Here is a 23689-nt window from a genome sequence, read left to right as displayed (position 1 = left end):
CTCTTGCCGTCTTTTGCTGCGTGTTTTGAGATGGTCACCATCCCAATTCACATTGTTGCGCGCAATCTTTCGAGGCTGTACTCTCACCAAGTCCTCCCTCTCGATGACCATAGTTAACTTTGATGTTATTTATTTATTTAATTCCTGTATTCACTGTGATCTCCTGTCCTTGTGAAAGGTACATGACCTCATTTCTGTTACCTTTCATTATCCTCTATTGTAGTTAATGGAAGAAATGAGGAGAGGAAGACTTTCTAGCATGAGTGTTTGATGTGTTCTCTGTACGCGAGAGGTTATACAGCCATACTTCCTATGAGGTATGTGTGTGTTGCATGTAGGCCAATCTCAATTCTCTTTATTCTTTCATCTTTCCCTTATCCTCTCTCTCTCTTTCTCTCTGACAGCTGAGGAGCAGTGGTGCTCATGCGCCAGCGGGCATCCCTCTCCAGTGGGTGGAGTGCCAGGCCTCAGTCCTCCTGTTGACCATGATGCAACAGTGCTCCACACAATACGAGCTGCGCAGACTACTGCAGCTGCTCGCAGACATGGAGCGCCTGCTCAAGTCTAACGGTGAGACCCCAGTGTTAACACTGTAGTAACACCGAGTCTTCAGCTGTTGTGTTGGATCATCATATTTAAGCTAGTTAGCTGTCAATTAAGTGAGACTTGACCTAAATAACGTCCATAAGAGTTTGGTCAATAGTGTTGCATTATATCCAGAGCAACAATCTCTGTGTTTATTGTTAAGCCTGACTTCTCTTCATAAAACTGTGCAAACAAAGTGTCGCTTAACATAAACTAAAACTATGAAGACAGACATTTTTCCCGTGTGATTACCACGGAACCCTCCAGGTATGGTTGATGAGAGCAGGCAGAACGCCTTTTCATCATGGATTTAAATCACTGTCTTCCACTTGTGTGAGGTGTTGAGAAAACTGTCTTATTTTTTTTGTAGCTTATTGTCGGACTCGGGCACTTCATGTTTGAGTCCGTATCTGTGCTTGTTAATCACTGTCTTCTGCTTGCGTGAGGTATTGAGAATGCAATACTGTAAACAGGATGTTCTGGTTGACTCGTGGACTTGACCAGTCTTTGCTTCTATGTATGCATCGGTCTCTTTCTCTGTGAGCAGGCCCGGACTTCAAGAAGCTCAGCTTCCTCAGCCAGGTTCTCCAGGACACCTCGGTGTCTCTCTCTCCCAGGCTGCTTGAGAGCTATTCCCCTGGCATCCTGCAGGGAGAGTGCCAGAACATGTTGGAGAAGCTGCAAGACAGCGGGCTGTTCCACAAGGCCCGCCAGGTGGCCGAGCTGGCAGGGCTGCCCATTGACAGCCTGGTCATCAACGAGGTGAGCTCGTGGGTCCTCAATGCTCATCAACTAGATCATGTGCAGCCTGTTCAGTGTAAACTCAACTCTCACTGCCCTATACCTTTGGTATATTCAATGTAAGTTGATTTGGTCTAAACTCTACAGTGCCTTCAGAAAGTATTCACATCCCTTGACTTGTTCCACATTTTGTTGTGTTACAGCCTGCATTTAAAATGGATTACATTTAGATGTTTTTGTCACTGACCTACACACAATACCCCATAATGTCTAAGTGGAATTGTGTTTTAAGTTAATTAAAAATGAAAAGCTGAAATGTCTTGAGTCAATAAGTATTCAAACCGTTTGTTTTGGCAAGTCTTAATAAGTTCAAGAGTAAAAATTGACTTAACAAGTCACATAAGTTGCATTCTGTGTGAAATAAGTGTTTAGTGTTATTTTTTAATGGCTACCTCATCTCTGTACCCCACACATACAATTATTTGTAAAGTCCCTCAGTCAAGCAGTGAATTTCAACCACAGATTCAACCACAAAGACCAGGGATGTTTTCCAGTGCCTCGCAATGAAGGACACTTACTGGTAGATGGGTAAAAAAAATGGTGAATATCCCTTTGAGCATGGTGAAGTTATTAATTACACTTTGGATGGTGTATTAATACACCCAGTCACTACAAAGATACAGGCGTCCTTCCTTACTCAGTTGCCGGGGAGGAAGGAAATCACTCAGGGATTTGACCATGAGGCCAATGGTGACTTAAACAGTTACTGAGTTTAATGGCTGTTATAGGATCAACAACTTTATAGTTTCTCAAATAAATGTACTTTTTGAATGAATACAAAGTGTTATGTTTGAGGCAAGTACAACACATTACTGAGTACCACTCTCTATATTAACGAAATGTATATGGTGGCTGCATCATGGTATGGGTATGCTTGTAATCATTAAGGACTGGTGAGTTTTTCAGGATAAAAGAAGAAGTGGAATGGAGCTAAGCACAGGCAAAATCCTAGAGGAAAACCTGGTTCAGTCTGCTTTCCACCAGACACTGAGAGATTAATTGACTTTTCAGCAGGACAATAACCTAAAACACAAGGCAAAATCTACACTAGAGTTCCTTACCAAGAAGACAGTGAATGTTCCTGAGTGGCCAATTTGACGGAGCTTTAATAATTTTGAAAGTAGTTGACAAATGTTGCATAATCCAGGTGTGGAAAGCTCTTAGAGATTTACTCAGAAAGACTCACAGCTGTAATCGCTGCTATAGGTGCTTCAGCAAAGTGTTGACTCAGGGGTGTGAATACTTATGTACGGTGCATTCAGAAAGTATTCAGACCCCTTGACTTTTTCCACATTTTGTTATGGCCTTATTCTAAAATGGATTAAATCGTTTTTTTCCATCATCAATCTACACACAATTATTTTTTGAAAATGTATTAAAAATCAAAACGAAAATATCACATTTACATAAGTATCCGGGCCCTTTACTCAGTACTTTTTTGAAGCACGTTTGGCAGCGATTACAACCTTGAGTCTTTTTGGGTATGATGCTACAAGCTTGGCACACCTGCATTTGGGGAGTTTCTCCCATTCTTCTCTGCAGATCCTCTCAAGCTCTGTCAGGTTGGATGGGGAGTGTCCCTGCATAGTTATATTCAGGTCTCTTCAGAGATGTTCAATCGTGTTCATGTCCGGGCTCTGGCTGGGCCACTCAAGGACATTCAGAGACTTGTTCCGAAGCCACTCCTGCCTTGTCTTGGCTGTATGCTTAGGGTAATTGTCTGGTTGGAAGGTGAACCTTTGCCCCAGTCTGTGGTCCTGAGTGCTCTGGAGCAGGTTTTCATCAAGGATCTCTCTGTACTTTGCTCTGTTCATCTTTCCCTCGATCCTGACTAGTCTCCCAGGCCTTGCCACTGAAAAACAACCCCACAGCATGATGCTGCCATCACCATTCTTTACAGTAGGAATGGTGCCAGGTTTCCTTCAGGTGTGACGCTTGGCATTCAGGCCAAAGAGTTCAATCTTGGTTTCATCAGACCAGAGAATCTTGTTTCTCATGGTCTGAGTGTCTTTAGGTGCCTTTTGGCAAACTCCCAGCGGGCTGTCATGTGTATTTTACTGAGGGGTAGCTTCTGTCTGGCCACTCTACCATAAAGCCCTGATTGGTGGAGTGCTGAAGAGATGGTTGTCCTTCTGGAAGGTTCTCCCATCCCCACACTTAGGAACTCTGAAGCTCTATCAGAGTGACCATCAGGTTCTTTGTCACCTCCCTGACCAAGGCCCTTCTCCCCGAATTGCTCAGTTTAGCCGGGAGGCCAGCTCTAGGAAGACTCTTGGTTGTTCCAAACTTCTTCCATTTAAGAATGATGGAGGCCACTGTGTTCTTGGCGACCTTCAATGCTGCAGAAATGTGTTCGTACCCTCACCCAGATCTGTGACTCGACACAATCCTGTGTCAGATCTCTACAGACAATTCCTTCGACCTCATGGCTTGCTTTTTGCTCTGACATGCACTGTCAACTGTGGGATCTTATATAGACAAGTGAGTGCTTTTCCCAATCATGTCCAATCAATTGAATTTACCATAGGTGGACTCCAATCAAGTTGTAGAAACATCACAAGGACGATCAATGGAAACAGGATGCACCTGATCTCAATTTCGAGTCTCATAGCAAAGTGTCTGAATACTTATTCCAGTTTTTTATTATTAATATCATTTTGAAAAACCTGTTTTTGCTATGTCATGATGGGATATTGTGTGTAGATTTGATGAGGAAACAAATTCATTTAATCCATTGTAGAACAAGGCTGTAACGTAACAAAATGTGGAAAAAGTCAAGGGGTCTGAATACTTTACAAAGGCACTGTAAATGAGATATTTCTGTATTTCATTATCGATAAATTTGCAAACATTTCTAAAAACACTATCAATGTGGGGTATTGTGTGTAGATGGGTGAGAGAAAACAGATTTTCCTTTTTGAATTCAGGCTGTTACACATCAAAATGTGGTATAAGTCAAGGGGTATGAATACTTTCTGAAGGCACAGTGCATGATTCATGTTTTGAGACGGTAGCATTGTGGCTTGACGCTCCTTCTGATATCCCTCTTCTGGTAAAGTTACTCCAAGACCTCGGTGCCCTGAAGGCCAAGCGGCACTGGGAGAGGAGGGAGACCCGGGTGTCCTTCTGGAGAAAATGCCACGAGCAGTTCAGGACTAACAGCACTGGTCCTGGGGCAGCCTCGGAGTTCTTCCTGGCCCAGGCAGGTGCCTCTGAGCCTCCCCGGGGCTCCGTGGCCGGGACAGAGCTGCTGTGTGTCCAGGAGAGGTGCCTTCTCCTCAGCCTGGCCGGCTACTGGCTGTCCTGGCTCGCCCAAGCTCCCCTGGCACGTCTCGAGGACCTGGAGAAGCAGCTGTGGACAAGCCGAGTGCGCCAGCAAGTCCTGCTCACCGCCATGGAGAAGGAGAGCATGTTCGCCCTCCCGGCGCCCACCATAGCCCCCGAGGAAAACTCCTACGAGGCCCTGATCAGGGAGTTCTCCTTCTCCAAGATGGCAGTGCTCAACGAGCCCAGGTACCTAAGCTTGGACGGCCTGCCCAGCTTCTCCCCTGAGGAAGAGGGTGGGGAGAAGACTGGGTCGGAGGAGCAGGGTGCTCTGGCTATCCTGGTGGGGCAGCTGTTGGACGAAGGGTGTATCCACGAAGCGAGCCGTGTGTGCCGCTACTTCTCCTTCTGCTCCCGGGACATGTGGGTAGTGCTGCACTGCCGAGGCCTGGCCTCAGGCGAGCTCCAGGCTGGCCTGCAGGACATGCTCACCTTTGAGGGCCTGCCCAAGAAGAGCATTCCCAGCTGTAAGCTCCACACGACCCTCAGTTAACCTACTAGATACAACAATAAACTACTGTTTGGCGCATGTCAGACTTGTTCAGAATAAAATAAAATCGGTCACCTACACATATTTAGCAGATATTATTGTGGGTGTAGCTTAATTCTTGTGTTGCTATCCCCATCAGTGCAGTAGTATCTAACAATTCACAACAATACACACTAATCTAAAAGTAAAATAATGGAATTAAGAAATATATAAATATTAGATTGAGCAATGTCGGAGTGGCATAGACTAAAATACTGTAGAATAGAATACAGTATATACATATGAGATGAGTGAAGCAGTATGTAGACATTATTTAAACATTATTGAAGTGACTAGTGTTCCATTATTAAAGTGGCCAGTGATTCCAAGTCTACATATGTAGGGCAGCAGCCTCTAAGGTGCAGGGTTGCTAAACCGGGTGGAAGCTGGCAAGTGATGGCTATTTAACAGTCTGATGGCCTTGAGATAGAAGCTGTTTTTCAGTCTCTCGGCCCCACCTTCACCACCCAGGGGCGACGTGGCTGGTTTTCCCTTTTGTAGTCCGTGATTGTCTGTTGACCCTGCCACATACGCCTCATGTCGGAGCCGTTCAATTGCGACTCCACTTTGGCTCTGTACTGACGTTTTGCTTGTGATTGCCTTACGGAGGGAATAACGACACTGTTTGTATTTGGCCATATTCCCAGTCACTTTGCCATGATTAAATGTGGTGGTTCGCGCTTTCAGTTTTGCGCTAATGCTGCCGCCTATCCACAGTTTCTGGTTTTGGTAGTTCTTAACAGGTTTAATCTCCTATACACTTCCTGATGAACTCAGTCACCGTGTCGTGTATTCGTCGATGTTACTCTGAGGCTACCCGAAACATATCCCAATCTTCATGTGCAGAGGTCACAAGTTAAAAAAACACTCAGACACATCCAATCAACCCTCTGAAGAATCAAAATGACACTCACATACACCCAAACAACAATTCAAATATTGTCAGTAACAGTCACAACGCCTACATAGTTTATAGTGAGGTACAAAAGTATTTGGACAATGATAGTTTGTTGGTTATTTTGGCTCTGTACTCCAGCACATTGATACAATGACAGTGAGGTTAAAGTGCAGACTGATAGCTCGGGTGAACCGTTAAGAAATTACAGCACTTTTTGTACATAGTCCCACCATTTTAGAGAACGATTCATTGTCTATTAAAGTAGTCAAAAGTTTAGCATTTGGTACCATATTCCTAGCATGCAATGAATACATCAACGTTTATGAATATGTTTATGAATACATCAAACTGCAAATGCATCTGTAATTTCTAAACTGTTCAACTGATATGGATTAAAATGCCCTCAAATTGGTCTGCATCGCTGTGTTGCAGAGGGTTCGATCACGGGCTGTGTCACAACCGGCCTTGACCGGGAGTCCCATAGGGCGGCGCACAATTGGCCCAGCGTCATCCAGGTTTGGGGATGGCTTGGCCGGGGGGGCTTTACTTGGCTCTAGCGACTCCTTATGGCGGGCCGGGTGCTTGCGGGCTGACTTTGGTCGTCAGTTGAACGGTGTTTCCTCCAACACAATGGTGCAGCTTCCAGGTTAAGCGAGCGGGTGTTAAGAAGCATGGTTTGGCGGGTCATGTTTCAGAGGACGCGTGACTCGACCTTCGCCTCTCCCGAGCCCGTTGGGGAGTTGCAGCAATGAGACAAGATCGTAATCATGAAATTGGGGAGACAAAGGGGGTAAACCTTTTATTTTAATTTTTTACATACCCTGAAATTAACGCTGACAGTCAGCACTTTAACCTCATAGTCATTGTATTATTTCAAATCCAAAGTGCTGGAGTACAGAGACAAAACGACAACAAATGTGTAACCGTCAAAACACTTTTGGACCTCCCTCTGTCTGGCCTTTTGCATTATTGACATATCCCCTCTTTGAACGCTGTCCATCTGTTTCTCTGTGAATGACCCCACTCCAGCAACTAGTTTTAGCAGCCTGTCCTCCTTTGTGATGGTGCCCTCCCCAGAGGATCAAACAGTGACTCAGCTCCAGATGCTGGTGGACGAATGTCGCCGCGGAAAGAGCTACTGCAAGCAGGTCCTGAGTCTCTACGAGCTCTCCAAGGTACTCCCCTATCTTTTCCGACCTTAACATCGAAGTTGCTGCCTTTTCAGACCTAAACAACAGACTGAGCCTATTTTTGTGAAGTGAATTGAAGTTATGTACATTGCTGTGTGTTCATGAGAGCATTGTTGTTGTGTAGTATTTTTTTATAATGTACTCTATTAATACCCTAGATTTTAATATACAGGATCAGGGATATCACTATCTAGTGTATTCCATTTCTACATGTCGTTATGAGTTGAACTTGGTCGTGTTCATTAGGGCAGACAAAGGAAGATGTTTTAAAACGTAAAATGAAAATGTGCTTTTCTTATTGTACAAGTGCAGGCATTTGCTCCCTATTTCAATCAGTTCTTCCATTTGGTGCCCAATGGACATAACCTTGATCATGGTAACCTTTGACCCTTTGATACCGCTACCTAGGAGCTGCAGTGTTCATACAGTGAGATCTCAGCTGAGGAGCCTCAGGCGGTGCTGTGTAAGGTGCTACTGTCCCAGCAGCCGGAGCGCTATAAGAAGGCCCAGGCCTTCATCAGTGTGCAGGGCCTGCAGCCTGACACCGTGGCCCAGCTTGTATCCACCGCCGTGGTCCAGGGCCTGTTGGCCTCTGCACAGGATGGAGAGACTGGTGAGAGGAATGATGGATTGATTGATATGGCTACTTAAATGCAACTAATTGTCCCTCTAGAAGATTTTTTGCATACTTTTTAAATCCCTACTCGTATATTAAATATGTTGTGGTTCTATTACCTACTACAGTCAGACGTATTCATTTTTAGTCCTAAGGTTACAGGAAATGTATAATCGTAGCTAAGAGCTCAGATAATTGGTTACAAAGCTTTAATATGCACCTCCTGCGCTATCCTTGCTATTGGACTTTATTACCGTCTTATTAAACTCTGAGTCAGACACAACGACTGTAGTGATTGGTGTGTGTTCACAGCAGAGAAGCAGATGTTCAGTCCAGAGGAAGGGAGAGAGTCCTTCTTGCAGCTGGCCAAGCTGTGTGGGGACCCCAACCTGGTGGGCATCAAACTGCTGGACCACATCCCCACTGTGCCACTGGGAGAGCTCGGCTGCAGTAAGATATACTCAATACTAGGGCTGTGACGATACCAGTATCGCAATATTTTTTTTCCATGGCAAAAATAAAAACACGAAGCAGATCAAACATGGTAAACAATGGTAATATAGTATTATCATGGATTTATTCCACTCTATTTAGCTAGTCAAGCCATAGTTCTTTAAAACCCCTTGCACTAGTGGGAATTGGCCTATATGGTTAGGGCTACATTTAAATGTTTCTTACAGAAGAAATATGAAAAGCATCTGCATAACCATGGTAGCAATCAAAAGGGAACAGTTTGGAGATTATGGGAAAATTATTAGACTAAAAGTGAGGACACAACAGTTATTCTGACACTGACTGAATCCAAACGTAACACTGTTGATTTTATGTGCATTTTACATTTACTGTACTTTTCACCGCATTTGTTGGGAACAAAATCTGAAAATACTCTGGATACATTCAGTAACATAAGAATATTCACGGGACATTTTGTGGTAGGTGCCACATAAGACAAAAAAAACTAAGTGTGCACAGTTCCTACGTACAGTTGAAGTCGGAAGTTTACATACACCTTAGCCAAATACATTTAAACTCAGTTTTTCACAATTCCTGACATTTAATCCTAGTAAAAATTCCCTGTTTTAGGTCAGTTATGATCACCACTTTATTTGAAGAATGTGAAATGTCAGAATAATAGTGTAGAGTGATTTATTTCAGCTTTTATTTCTTTCATCACATTCCCAGTGGGTAAGAATTTTACATACACTCAATTCATATTTGGTAGCATTGCCTTTAAATTGTTGAACATGGGTCAAACATTTTGGGTCACCTTCCACAAGCTTCCCACAAAAAGTTGGGTGAATTTTGGCCCATTCCTCCTGACAGAGCTGGTGTAACCGAGTCAGGTTTGTAGGCCTCCTTGCTCGCACACGCTTTTTCAGTTCTGCCCACACATTTTCTATGGGATTGAGGTCAGGGCTTTGTGATGGCCACTCTAATACCTTGACTTTGTTGTCCTTAAACCATTTTGCCACAACTTTGGAAGTATGCTTGGGGTCATTGTCCATTTGGAAGACCCATTTGCGACCAAGCTTTAACTTCCTGACTGATGTCTTGAGATGTTGCTTCAATATATGCAAATTATTTTCCTGCCTCGTGATGCCATCTATTTTGTGAAGTGAACCAGTCCCTCCTGCAGCAAATAACCCCCACAACATGATGCTGCCACCCCTTGATTCACGGTTGGAATGGTGATCTTCGGCTTGCAAGCCTCCCTTTTTCCTTCAAACATAACAATGGTCATTATGGCCAAACAGTCATATTTTTGTTTCATCAGACCAGAGGACATTTCTCCAAAAAGTACCATCTTTGTCCCCATGTGCAGTTGCAAATCGTAGTCTGGCTTTTTTATGGCGGTTTTGGAGCAGTGGCTTCCTTGCTGAGCAGCCTTTCAGGTTATGTCGATATAGGACTCGTTTTACTATGGATATAAAAAATGTTGTACCTGTTTCCTCAAGCATTTTCACAAGGTCCTTTGCTGTTGTTCTGGGATTGATTTGCACTTTTCACACCAAAGTACGTTCATCTCTAGGAAATGGAATGTGTCTCCTTCCTGAGCAGTATGACGGCTGCGTGGTCCCATGGTGTTTATACTTGCGTACTATTGTTTGTACAGATGAACGTGGTAACTTCAGGCGTTTGGAAATTGCTCCCAAGGATGAACCAGATTTATGGAGGTCTACAATTTTTTTCTGGGGTCTTGGCTGATTTCTTTTCATTTTCCCATGATGTCAAGCAAACAGGCACTGAGTTTGAAGGTAGGCCATGAAATACATCCACAGGTACACCTTCAATTAACTCAAATGATAGCCTATCAGAAGCTTCTAAAGCCATGATGTCATTTTCTGGAATTTCCCAAGCTGTTTAAAGGCACAGTCAATTTAGTGTATTTAAACTTCTGACCCACTGGAATTGTGATACAGTGAATTATAAGTAAAATAATCTGTCTGTAAACAATTGTTGGAAAAATTACTTGTCATGCACAGAGTAGATGTTCTAACCGACTTGCCAAAACTACAGTTTGTTAGCAATGAATTTGTGGAGTGGTTGAAAAACTAGTTTTAATGAATCCAACCTCAGTGTATGTAAACTTAAACTGTAATTTCAATGCACTTTTGTGACTCAAAGAAAAGTCTTCAACTATAAGGTAATGTTTTGAGCTCTCCTAGCTGTGCCGTTGAGGAACTAGAGCGAGCACACTTGTAGTTGTTTTCTTTGGAACACAGCCCTGCGTCCCCACCTTCTCACAATTACTGTTGTTTACACATTCCAAAATGTCCGCATTCCATAATCAATCGCAACCTGGTCGGGTGGGCGTCATTTATAAGCGCGCTCTATTGCCAGCATGGTTAGCTACGTTACAAAATATGGTCTTACAGTGTTAGGCTTTCGCAAGGAAATTCGGAGAAGCCGATCATAATTATAATAGTCACGAGTGCATTCAGGTGCATTCAAATTTCTTCACAATACGACAAACATTATTCAGTTCAGATCAACCCAGGGGATGACGTCATGTCATCTTGTAACTATACAGTAGTGATCATAAATGTTGACACTGTAAATGACAAGTTTTTTTTAAATGGAAACGTTCAGTGCACATTTGGACTTTCGGGTGTTTGGCTTGCTTGTATGTAAGACATCAAAGTGGAATTTGTTATAATCCTCAACTTCTCATCTTTCAAAATACATAGTCTTCTTTATTTACAGCATTTCTCAGACAACAAATGTTTGCAAAAGTTTCCCAAGTAGTGGGAGGGATGGGGGCAACATCTTGTCGCGTGCAGTGGTCAAGTTCAGTATCGCTGTCAGTAAAAAACTATATTGAGACCTTGAGCTCTGACGTCATGTGTAGCATGTTACTGTACAGCCACTGCGTTACCATTTAGGCGCTTATCAGTATCCAAAATCTGCTATTTCGAACCGTATGTAAAGAGCTACCAATGGAAATGAGTCATGCCAACCAGTTACTAATTCATTTACAGTTTAATGCGTTGTAGTGTACTGGTGGATAATATCATGTATAAGGATGCATAATATCTAACTCCTCCCTCTTGTTGTATAGCGGTGGAGCTGTTGATCCTGGCCCACGACTGCTTCAGTCTGACCTGTAACATGGAGGGCATAGTGAGGGTACTGCAGGCTGCCCGCCACCTCAGCCACGCACACCTGGCCCACAGCGAACACTACGGCCTGCTGGTAAATCCCTCTGCCTGGTCACACATGGGCCTCCTTCCCAGTCATTGTATCGTAATCACGTCGTAATATATGTTGCAGGCTTTGCAATGGATTCCCTGGTGAGATTTCACTGTAAACGAATTGCTCCGAATGAATGTACTGTAAGCATGGTGGTTTGTCTCTTTTCTCTGTGCGTGCGTGTGTGTGTGCTCACCCCTTCAGGTGCGTCTCCTAACTGGCATCGGCAGATACAATGACATGACCTACATCTTCGACCTGCTCAACCAGAACCACCGCTTCGAGATGCTGCTCAGGAAAAAAGTAGAGTCTGTAAGAGGCACACACACACAGATCTGTCTCTCTCTCACACACACAAACGCAGAAACTGCACACTGTGTTTGTGTAAACACAGATAGAGATCGCTCTTCCCAAAACAGTTTCCTTTGAGGTCTGACAGAACACCCACAGAGACACAACAGACCTGCCAGACAGAGAGAGGCATCTAGTCATTGTATTTTAGTTGAGACAGGAAATATATATATCACAGGGGTTGTGTACATGCTGTTTTCTGAGAACACCATGCTTTAGATGTGTAGGAGTGTCTCGGAGTAGCAGAATTAGAACAATAGGAAAGGATATTTTACTTTCACATTGTCCTTTCCAGCACAGCTCCAGCAACTGTTGGATGCATAACCAAGCCAGCCCAGTACAGCTCTGCTTGGGTCAGTTCAGTAATGTGAACGGGGTATTAAAGTTTGCAACTGTTGGATGCATAACCAAGCCAGCCCAGTACAGCTCTGCTTGGGTCAGTTCAGTAATGTGAAAGGGGTATTAAAGTTTGCAACTGTTGGATGCATAACCAAGCCAGCCCAGTACAGCTCTGCTTGGGTCAGTTCAGTATTGTGAAAGGGGTATTAAAGTTTGCAACTGTTGGATGCATAACCAAGCCAGCCCAGTACAGCTCTGCTTGGGTGAGTTCAGTAATGTGAAAGGGGTATTAAAGTTTGCAACTGTTGGATGCATAACCAAGCCAGCCCAGTACAGCTCTGCTTGGGTCAGTTCAGTAATGTGAAAGGGGTATTAAAGTTTGCAACTGTTGGATGCATAACCAAGCCAGCCCAGTACAGCTCTGCTTGGGTCAGTTCAGTAATGTGAAAGGGGTATTAAAGTTTGCAACTGTTGGATGCATAACCAAGCCAGCCCAGTACAGCTCTGCTTGGGTCAGTTCAGTAATGTGAAAGGGGTATTAAAGTTTGCAACTGTTGGATGCATAACCAAGCCAGCCCAGTACAGCTCTGCTTGGGTCAGTTCAGTAATGTGAAAGGGGTATTAAAGTTTGCAACTGTTGGATGCATAACCAAGCCAGCCCAGTACAGCTCTGCTTGGGTCAGTTCAGTAATGTGAAAGGGGTATTAAAGTTTGTGTTTTGTAGTGCACTTGTTTATACGTACAGTGGGGCTAAAAAGTATTTAGTCAGCCACTCATTGTGCTCCCAAACACACTTAAAAAGATGAGAGAGGCCTGTAATTTTCATCATAGGTACAATTCAAATATGACAGACAAAATGAGAAAAACAAATCCTGAAATTACATTGTAGGATTTTTTATGAATTTATTTGCAAATTATGGTGGAAAATAACTATTTGGTCAATAACAAAGTTTATCTCAATACTTTGTTATATACCCTTTGTTGGCAATGACAGAGGTCAAATGTTTTCTGTAAGTCTTCTCAAGGTTTTCACACACTGTTGCTGGTATTTTGGCCCATTCCTCCATGCAGATCTCCTCTAGAGCAGTGATGTTTTGGGGCTGTTGCTGGGCAACACGGACTTTCAACTCCCTCCAAAGTTTTTCTATGGGGTTGAGATCTGGACACTGGCTAGGCCACTCCAGGACCTTGAAATGCTTCTTACAAAGCCACTCCTTCATGCCCGGGCGGTGTGTTTGGGATCATTGTCATGCTGCAAGACCCAGCCACGTTTCATCTTCAATGCCCTTGCTGATGGTAGGCTTTGTTACTTTGGTCCCAGCTCTCTGCAGGTCATTCATTAGGTCCCCCCGTATGGTTCTGGGATTTTTGCTCACCGTTCTTGTGATCATTTTGACCCCACAGGGTGAGATCTTGCGTGGACCCCCAGATCGAGGGAGATTATCAGTGGTCTTGTATGTCTTCCATTTCCTAATAATTGCTCCCACAGTTGATTTCTTCAAACCAAGCTGCTTACCTATTGCAGATTCAGTCTTCCCAGCCTGGTGCAGGTCTACAATTTTGTTTCTGGTGTCCTTTGACAGCTCTTTGGTCTTGGCCATAGTGGAGTTTGGAGTGTGACTGTTTGAGATTGTGGACAGGTCTTTTATACTGATAACAAGTTCAAACAGGTTCCATTAATACAGGTAACGAGTAAAGGACAGAGGAGCCTCTTAAAGAAGAAGTTACAGGTCTGTGAGAGCCAGAATTCTTGCTTGTTTGTAGGTGACCAAATATGTATTTTCCACCATAATTTGCTAATACATTCATTACAAATCCTACAATGTGATTTTCTGGATTTTTTTTTCTCATTTTGTCTGTCATAGTTGAAGTGTACCTATGATGAAAATTACAGGCCTCTCTCATCTTTTTAAGTGGGAGAACTTGCACAATTGGTGGCTGACTAAATACTTTTTTGCCCCACTGTATAGTACGCTAGTATCTAAACGGTGTGTGTGTGTGTTGCAGAACTTCCGGCTGAAGACGGCCCTGCTGGACTACATCAAGCGGTGTTTGCCGGGGGACAGTGAGAAGTACAACATGGTGGCCCTGTGCTTCAGCATGTGCAGGGAGATAGGAGAGAACCACGAGGGAGCCGCCCGCACCCAACTCAAACTGATCGAGTCCCAGCCTTGGGGTGAGCTATGACAAGGCCTACAATTTATAGTATGAGGATCACTACAGTTGCAGTATGAAGTCAGACATATTACATTTTTGTGACTCATATAAAGAACATGGTATAGTGGCTGAGGTCAATTCAGTTTTCAATTCTGCAAGTGAATTGAAATTCAATTCATGAATTGAAACGTCCTCATAGAAAACAGTAGACAATTTTCATTTTATGAATTGAATGTCAAAAAACTGAACTGACCCCAACCCTGGTGTCAAGGGATGTGTTTTTCAATAGTGTATTATCTTTCCTGTTGTATGGAGGGCAACTTCTTAAAATAGACTGTTGTGAAGTTTTTCTGTTGTTTTAACTTTATTTGCACCTGAATGTAGCCTGTGTATGAGTCATTTGGTCCCAGCGTTTTTCACTCACTCCCTGCTCATCCCATAACAGCAGTGACCCCTGAACTCAGAAGTGCCTTGATAAAGGTTCTTACTCTCCTGAAGGATGCTGCAGAGAGCTATTCTAAGGTATTGTTATCCCTCCAACTATCAAACACAGGTCCTCTGTTTAGTGTTTGTTAATACTAGAAAGGTCTCCTTGGAGCCCCCTTTGTGCCAATGACACATGTTTTGGACATCAACATTCGAACAGTCTAATAAGTCGATTTAATATATACTATCCGAAAAGTTATCATTTGTTTGTGATTATGAAGGTCTTACCTAACATTAGAATACGAAAATATATATTTTTAAAGAACGTAACATTTCATTATTTTATGTTAACGGAACTTTTCAACATTTTAGAACAGCCTTGTTCTAAAATGGATTACATTTTTGTTTTGCCATGAATCTACACACACAATATCCCATAATGACAAAGCAAAAACAGTATTTAAAAATGTTTGATTTTTAAAAATGTATGATTTAAAAAAAATGGAAGCACCTTAGGCAGCGATTACAGCCACGAGTCTTGGGTATGACGCTAGAAGCTTGGCACACCTGTATTTTGGGAGTTTCTCCCATTCTTCTCTGCAGATCCTGTCAAGCTCTGTTAAGTTGGATGGGGAGCGTCACTGCACAGCTATTTTCAGAAAAACATCCCCACAGCATGATGCTGCCACTACCATGCTTCACCATAGGGATTGTGCCAGGATTCCTCCAGACGTGAAGCTTGGCATTCAGGCCAAAGAGTTCAATCTTGGTTTCATCAGACCAGAGAGTCTTAGTGTGTAGTTAACTAGTGATTATGTTAAGATTGATTGTTTTTTATAAGATAAGTTTAATGCTAGCTAGCAACTTACCTTGGCTTCTTGCTGCCCTCACGTAACAGGTAGTCAGCCTGCCACTCAGGCTCCTCATGTTGTGCAATGTAAGGCAGGTGGTTGGAATGTTGCACTAGTAACCGGAAGGTTGCAAAAACGAATCCCCGAGCTGACAAGGTAAAAATCTGTCGTTCTGCCCCTGAACAAGGCAGTTAACCCACCGTTCCTAGGCCGTCATTGTAAATAAGAATGTGTTCTTAACTGACTTGCCTAGTTAAATAAAGGTATACAAAACAAATCGGTGTCCAAAAATACCGATTACCAATTGATATGAAAACTTGAAATCGGCCCTGATTAATCGGGTCAACCTCTAATATAGACAGGTGTGTGCCTTTCCAAATCAAGTCCAATCAATTGAATTTACCACAGGCGGACTCCAATCAAGTTGTAGAAACATCAAGGATGATCAATGGAAACAGAATGCACCTGAGCTCAACTTCGAGTCTCATAGCAATGGGCCTTGTAAATAAATAACAATTCTTACTGTTTTAGCTTTCACATTATGGGGTGTAGATTGATGAGGAAAAATAATAATTGAATCAACTTTAGAATATGGCTGTACGGTAACAAAATGTGGAAAAAGGTAAGGGGTCAGAATACTTTCTGAATCCACTGTGTGTCGGGTGTCCACCCACTAGTACTGAGCGAAGACAGTACAGTGTGAGGAGAACAGAGATAACGTTAGATGGTTGTCTGACTGTCTGGCTGCGACTGCCTGAGCAGAGATGAGAAGATGACTAAGGAATTAAAAATGATAGTCTACAGAATTGCAATATTTTATTATTTCCTATTTTTTTATTTGGACCTGAAAGAGCCAATGGAATATTTTCAATGTTTTGACAGTTGAATGTCCACTATTTTTGGCTTTGGAATTTCTATTAAAAAGCTCTAATCATTTTGATGTAATTATTCATAATGCATTTAATATTAATTGAAAACCGTGGTATTAAAAAAAAAAATTGTGCCAAAACTGAACTGAAAAAGCACTAATGGCTCTACTACCACCCAATCTACAGAGTGGGTGAAAACAGGCTTTGGTGATGAAATGTCACTTCTTTATGTTATAAAATACATTTGACCAAGACAAATATGATGATTCATGTTCTACGCCGTTCAGTGGGGTCTTTCACTAACATTTCATTAACAAATCAAATCACATTTATTTATATAGCCCTTCAAACATCAGCTGATATCTCAAAGTGCTGTACAGAAACCCAGCCTAAAACCCCAAACAGCAAGCAATGCAGGTGTAGAATCACGGTGGCTAGGAAAAACTCCCTAGAAAGGCCAAAACCTAGGAAGGAACCTAGAGCGAAACCAGGCGATGTGGGGTGGCCAGTCCTCTTCTGGCTGTGCCGGGTGGAGATTATAACAGAACATGGCCAAGATGTTCAAATGTTCATAAATCACCAGCATGGTCAAATAATAATAATAATCACAGGCAGAACAGTTGAAACTGGAGCAGCAGCACGGCCAGGTGGACTGGGGACAGCAAGGAGTCATGATGTCAGGTAGTCCTGAGGCATGGTCCTAGGGCTCAGGTCCTCCGGGAGAAGGAGAGAATTAGAGAGAGCATACTTAAATTCACACAGGACACCGGATAGGACAGGAGAAGTACTCCAGATATAACAAACTGACCATAGCCCACCGACACATAAACTACTGCAGCATAAATACTGGAGGCTGAGACAGGAGGGGTCAGGAGACACTGTGGCCCCATCCGAGGACACCCCCGGACAGGGCCAAACTAACAGTAAGTCCAAATAGTTGGATTTCCTACCTACACCTACACTGATTTCCTACCTACCTACACATTCTGTTGACGAGCGGTGCAGCTTACTCGCAGCAACTTTTGAGGATTGCACATGCTGTGGTGGTCATCTTCAAAGTTGTTTCGACGAGTGGCAAAAGCTAAATTGGCATGGCACAAGCTGAATTAATTGTGAAAGGCTTTGAAAATAAAAAAAGATTGCGGTACGTTCAGTTGACATTTCACAGAGAGACGCTTGTTTTTGTGAGAAAATCTTCTAAACAGGAATTTCTCATTAATTAGAAAAGCTTATACTAAAATGTGAAAATACTGTCCCAAAACATATTGTTTTATGTCCTGCGGATTCGAGTAGAAAGATGACGATTTCAACGGGAAATGTGAACCTGTGAGGTAGCAATCGTTCTCTCACGTCATCCAGCCTAGCTGACGCGATGCTGTGCAATTTTAATTATTTTGACAACTTTTTTTTCTCTGGGCTCCATTGATTTAGTCACCTTAATTTTGGCCACCCTACAAGGGTAGACATTCCAATAACTTTTGAACATGAGGTTTGGACCTGTGTGGGTTCCATATTTTGGGCAGAGGGAGGGAGCTCCCGTCTCGCTTTGTTCATGGTGCCTACCAGGCTTGTTTTTTGTGCATCGTTCGCTTCCCCTCGCTCATAAACTCTCCCATTCTCCCCCTTTTACTTTACTTAATTTATTTCATGTTATATGAAAAATATATATAATAATAAGAATTGTTTCGGTATAGTTTAGGTTCAGTTTTGAGGCAATTATCGGGGTGATTATCAACTGGTCATGGCACCTTCAACAGTCGGGAAAGCCATTTTAAAAAATGATATGTCCGCCTAAAACTGGTTATAACTCAAATCAAATGTTTTTTGTCATATGAAAACCGGTGTAGACTAACAGTGAATTGCTTACTCACGGTTCCTTTTCCAACAATGCAGAGTTTAAGATCAAAAAAATCAAATAGAAATAGTGACAGGAGGAATAAATACACAGTGAATAATGAATAACAATAACGAGTAAAAAATAACATGGCTATATACAGGGAGTACTAGTACCGAGTTGATGTGCAGGTATACAAGGTAATTGAGTTAGCGATGTACATATACGTATGGGTAAAGTGACTCCAGTTCTATTTGTGATATAACACACTGTCGTTGTTAGAATTTTTAGATAGACTTATTTAGGAAAAGTCAAGGATCACTTAAGAAATAGCAGAGTAATAAAAGCATTTAAATTCGTTTTGCGTCATTATTATCTGGGTCTTTCTAGTGTTAATTGAACGTGAGTAATAGCTTTGCAGTGGAGATTAAAAAAACTTGTGTGGACACGTGCACGTATATATGCATGTGCGTGTGTGTTCTCCCTCAGGACTCGTGTGTACGCCAGGCAGCACGTTGTGTCAAAATGGCAAAGCTGACCACACTCCAGCTCCACTTCCTGAACCACGGTCAAGACCAACGTGTCATCAACCTGCGCCAATCAGATCTCCTTGGTGCCATAGTGGCACTGCCCCGCTGTTACCAGGTAATGGCACTAAATGTAACCGTGGTATGCTAAATCAGTTATCCAAATGCTAGACTTGTGGTACCGGCGCTATTGTAATAGTGGGAGGAAAAATCTATTATCCCAATCCTAGACTTGGGAAGGATGTACTGAAATGTAGATAGATTCCCAGTAGTATGTCATAATGAGATGTAGCTAAGCTTCTTTTAAGCTATTATTTTAAACTGGGTTGTTTCTCGTGTCTCTAGGCTTTTGTGTTGTCGGAGGCCTACGACTACAGTCCAGACTGGGCGGAGGTGCTCTACCAGAAGGTCATCCTCAGTGGAGACTTTGCTTACCTAGAGGAGTTCCGACTTCACCGGCCACTCCCCGCCTGCCTGTTTGAAGACATATCCCAAAAGTAATTTCAGATGATTTCCAGAATTAGGAGGGAATATCTTCTTGCTGGTATTAATCATTGGTCTGGTCCTACCTTTTCAGATTGACTCACAACACGCCTCCGAGCAGTGCGGGCCAGAACCTGAAGAGACTATTGCAACACTGTGATGACGTTTACACCTACTACAAGCTTGCGTATGAACACAAGTTCTTCGACGTGGCCAACATGTTACTTCAGGACTCCAAAACAAGCAGTTACCTAAACGACAGGCTAGGTACTAGGTAGCGGATTCGAAACAGCACTGCCCCTGTCAAATACCTCCAAATATGCATGTGGAATTTTTTACAAACTCTTTTCTATAACATCTTTCATGGAGATGAATAGTTTCACGAAATAATGTTTTATTATTTCTTTATTATTTCTTGCAAAATCACTGACTAACTGAATAAATCTCGCCCTGGTTGAAGCTACAGACGTCTGTCTTTACTTAAACACGATTGTGTGGTCATACACAGGATGCTGTTATTATAGCTGTTGTTGTGATGTCTACCCGTCTACCTAAACGAGGTAGACAAAGTAAAAATATCCTCAATTGTAATAAGTTTAGGGTTGCAAAATTATAGTAACATTCCCAAAATTCCTGGGAATGCTGGAGTATTCAGGATTTTCATTTTTTTTCCCCACAATAATCTTTTAACCAGAATTTCTGGAAAACCTGGGAATTTTACGAAAGATACCGGAAAGGTGCAACCCTAAGTGGAGGACTTGGTGGACTGTATATTCTTAGGTTTGGTATTGCTTAATGTGTTCACTCTCAGGTGCTGATCGGGGCACAGATGACAGTAAAGTGGATTACAGTTGTGGTGGGTTTAATAAAGATGAGGATTCACATAGTATAGGGCAAAGCACAGCACAGTGTAGGATGTTAATGGCTTGATTGACAGCTTGAGTGTTAACCAACTTGGTTGTGTGTGTGGTCTGAAAATACAAGGGGGAAAAAAAGACACTATAGTGAATCATAGATATAAACTGAAGACAATCTCCAATTCACTATACTAAACAATAAGAATGTAACAACATGGCTATAACATCTTGATGCTATTCAAGACTATGCAGCGGTATACAACATGTACAATAATTAGAGACCAAAAGCGTGCTGCTGCACATGTACTATAAAGCAAAGCACTGCCATCTTCAGTGCAATGCCACAACTGCATGAACTTGAAATGGTACGAGTGAGGTGTTCTCTCATTTATTTCTGGAAATAGCTAGCAAACTAGCCAACTTTAGCCAGTTAGCTTAGTTGCTTGAATGCGGTTGAGAGGTCAGAATGCTCGGATCAGCCCTACTCCTTGGCCAGAGCGTCCAGCGTGATCTCTGGCCCAGAGTGCACACTGAGACACTGGAGGCAATTTACGAACACACCCGTAGCTTTGTTTTTCGCTGACTCTGAGCTGGAGATCACCCAGAATGCTCTGCTCCACTTCACTAGTAGCCACAGCTACAGCTCTAATATGATGAACTACTATTTCTTCGCAGCCTTTCGTACACAAATCGTAGACTTGGGAAGAACGCACTGAAATGCAGATTGTCACTTTCAATGACCATGATTCCCTCTGACTCTCTTTGGTGCCCTTATAAAGCATATCACGATATATCTGGGATGTATCAAGGGATGTACACTGAGTGTATAAAACATTAAGAACACCTTCCTAATATTCAGTTTCAGCCTGAATTCGTCGGGGCCTGGACTTGAAAGCCTTCCACAGGGATGTTGGCCCATGGTTGGCTCCAATGCTTCCCACAGTTGTCAAGTTGGCTGGATGTCCTTTGGGAGGTGGACTATTCCTAATACACATGGAAAACTGTTGAGCGTGAAAAACCCAGCAGTGTTGCAGTTCTTAACACAAACCGGTGCGCCTGGCACCTACTACCATACGTTGTTCAAAAGCATTTAAGTGTTTTATTTTTCCCATTCACCCTCTGAATGGCACACATACACAATACATGTCTTAATGGTTAAAAATCCTTCTTTAACCTGTCTCCTCCCTTTTATCTACACTTATTGAAGTTGATTTAACAATTGACATCAATAAGGGGGCATAGCATTCACCTGGTCACTCTATGTCATGGAAAGAGCAGGTGTTCCTAATATTTTGTACACTCAGTTAATGTTAGTCATCAAACTGTGTTCGGCAACGTCCACAGAGGATTTTCCAGTTTGCATTCCAAATGACACCCTATTCCCTATACAGTGCACGACTCTTGACCAGGGCCCACAGGATACCATTTGGGATGAAGCCCTAATCTCCGCCAGTGATACAGGGTTAATTCCTCTCCTTGTTTGTAGTGTTTGGGGTCTGGGTCCCTGAGGGGAAGACCCCTCATGAATAAACATGCTGTGTCCTCTCCAGACACTGCGATAGCATGGCTTTGATGAACTACTAGAATCAATGGGCCGCCAGCAACAAATCCTGCAAGGTTGGATAATGACCTTGTCTGGTTTGATTAATAATTACAGGATTCACCAGGAGAGGGGATGGATGTTGCAGTACTGGCCATACTCACTAGATGCCACTCTATGGTGCTTATAAGTCATACACTATGTGATCAAAGGTATGTGGACACCTGCTTGTCAGACATCTCTTTCCAAAATCATGGGCATTAAAATGGAGTTGGTCCCGCCTTTGCTGCTCTAACAGCCTGCACTCTTCTGGGAATGCTTTCCACTAGATGCTGGAACATTGCTGCGGGGACCTGCTTCCATTCAGCCACAAGCGCATTAGTGAGGTCGGACACTGATGTTGGGTGATTTAGGCCTGGCTCGCAATCGTCGTTCCAGTTCATCCCAAAGGTGTTCAATGGGATTGAGGTCAGGGCTCTGTTCAGGCCAGTCATGTTCTTCCACACCAATCTCGACAAACCATTTCTGTATGGACCTCACTTTGTGCACGAGGGCATTGTCATAATGAAACAGGAAAGGGCCTTCCCCAAACTGTTGCCACAAAGTTGGAAGCGCAAAATCATCTACAATGTAATTGTATGCTATAGCGTTAAGATTTCAATGGAACTAAAAGGCCCTAGCCCGAACTATGAAAAACATCCCCAGACCGTTATTCCTCCTCCAACAAACTTTATAGTTCCTCTGTCAGACTGCCAGATGGTGAAGCGCAATGCATCACTCCAGATTCATCACTCCAGATTCATCAGTCCAATTGTGCGTGAGCTTTGCACCGCTCCAGCCGATGCTTGGCATTGTGCATGGGGATCTTAGGCTTGTGTGTGTTCTTGTGCTGACGATGCTTCCGGAGGCAGGTAGTGAGTGTTGCAACCATGGACAGACAATTTTTATGCGCTCCAGCACTTGGCGGTCCCGAGCTTGTGTTTGCCTAGCACTTCGCGGCTGAGCCATTGTTGCTCCTAGATTTTTTTCACTTAGCATATTTTTTGTTTATTGGATAGGATTAAAGATGGAGGAGAGAGTGTGCTGAACTAGCAGTGGGGAGGATTTGAACCCATACTGCAGCGTTGTCTGTGATCTGGAGGCAGCGGCCTAGACTGCTAGACCACCCTAGGCCACATGCACTGATAGATTAGCTGCTATCAGTATTCACATTTGAAAATACCTTTTTTGTTACTCCTTTAATAATGAATGACTTTGCATTCTGTGGGTTTAGTGATAATAAGCTCCGATTTCAGACTTAAGTTTTTCTCATGAATTAATTTTCTCATTACATCAATGCTTACTGCATAATTCAGTGTGCTGAGTCGTCAAAGTATGTATGTATACATCTGTGTACGTTTGCAGAACCTCTACATTTCTAGAAATTCCCCTGATGATGTGTTGAACGGAAGACTGGTGGGAATCAAAAGTGAACTTGAGCCCGAGATGGAGAAGAGATAAAAGGAGCATTTTGTTCGGTATTGATCTGTCGCTCTATGAAGAGCTTATTTTATGTTATGGTTCAAGCTATATGGGATCATTGAGACGTCCCAACCCTAAACCCTAACCTTACCATAGCCCTTACCTAGCCATTTTACATTCCCAAGGATCCCACGTTATTAATCCCACTTGTATTAATATGGTTGTCAACAATGGCACCAATTCATTCCAACCTTTTAATCTGTTACTTAGTAACATTTTGACATGTCAGTGGCAGTGCATGCCATTGCTGAAGCCTGAACTTTCCTATGCAGATTTGTTGAAGAGCCTTGCATTGTGGCAA

At 42.9% G+C, this 23689-nt stretch overlaps 1 protein-coding gene across 3 annotated transcripts in view; it reads left to right on the top strand.

Moving 5' to 3' along the window:
- The window catches only part of spg11 (SPG11 vesicle trafficking associated, spatacsin), a 94542-nt gene extending 74609 nt beyond the window's left edge, over positions 1-19933 (top strand). For 2 of the 3 annotated variants that reach the window (XM_020470018.2, XM_020470017.2), the window contains exons 28-40: positions 405-570; positions 1133-1347; positions 4445-5177; positions 7167-7312; positions 7736-7940; positions 8256-8393; positions 11503-11636; positions 11838-11945; positions 14331-14499; positions 14926-15002; positions 18950-19105; positions 19333-19484; positions 19565-19933. In XM_020470018.2, the coding sequence (XP_020325607.1) occupies positions 405-570; positions 1133-1347; positions 4445-5177; positions 7167-7312; positions 7736-7940; positions 8256-8393; positions 11503-11636; positions 11838-11945; positions 14331-14499; positions 14926-15002; positions 18950-19105; positions 19333-19484; positions 19565-19748 (2583 nt within the window). In that variant the 3' untranslated portion in view covers positions 19749-19933. The remainder of the gene's footprint in view (positions 1-404; positions 571-1132; positions 1348-4444; positions 5178-7166; positions 7313-7735; positions 7941-8255; positions 8394-11502; positions 11637-11837; positions 11946-14330; positions 14500-14925; positions 15003-18949; positions 19106-19332; positions 19485-19564) is intronic. The other variant, XM_020470019.2, reaches the window with a different exon arrangement.
- Positions 19934-23689: the final 3756 nt, after the last annotated feature.

This window comes from Oncorhynchus kisutch, linkage group LG22 (genome assembly GCF_002021735.2).
Source record: "Oncorhynchus kisutch isolate 150728-3 linkage group LG22, Okis_V2, whole genome shotgun sequence".
In the NCBI taxonomy this organism is placed as follows: domain Eukaryota; kingdom Metazoa; phylum Chordata; class Actinopteri; order Salmoniformes; family Salmonidae; genus Oncorhynchus; species Oncorhynchus kisutch.
This window is presented reverse-complemented; position numbering and strand designations above follow the sequence as displayed.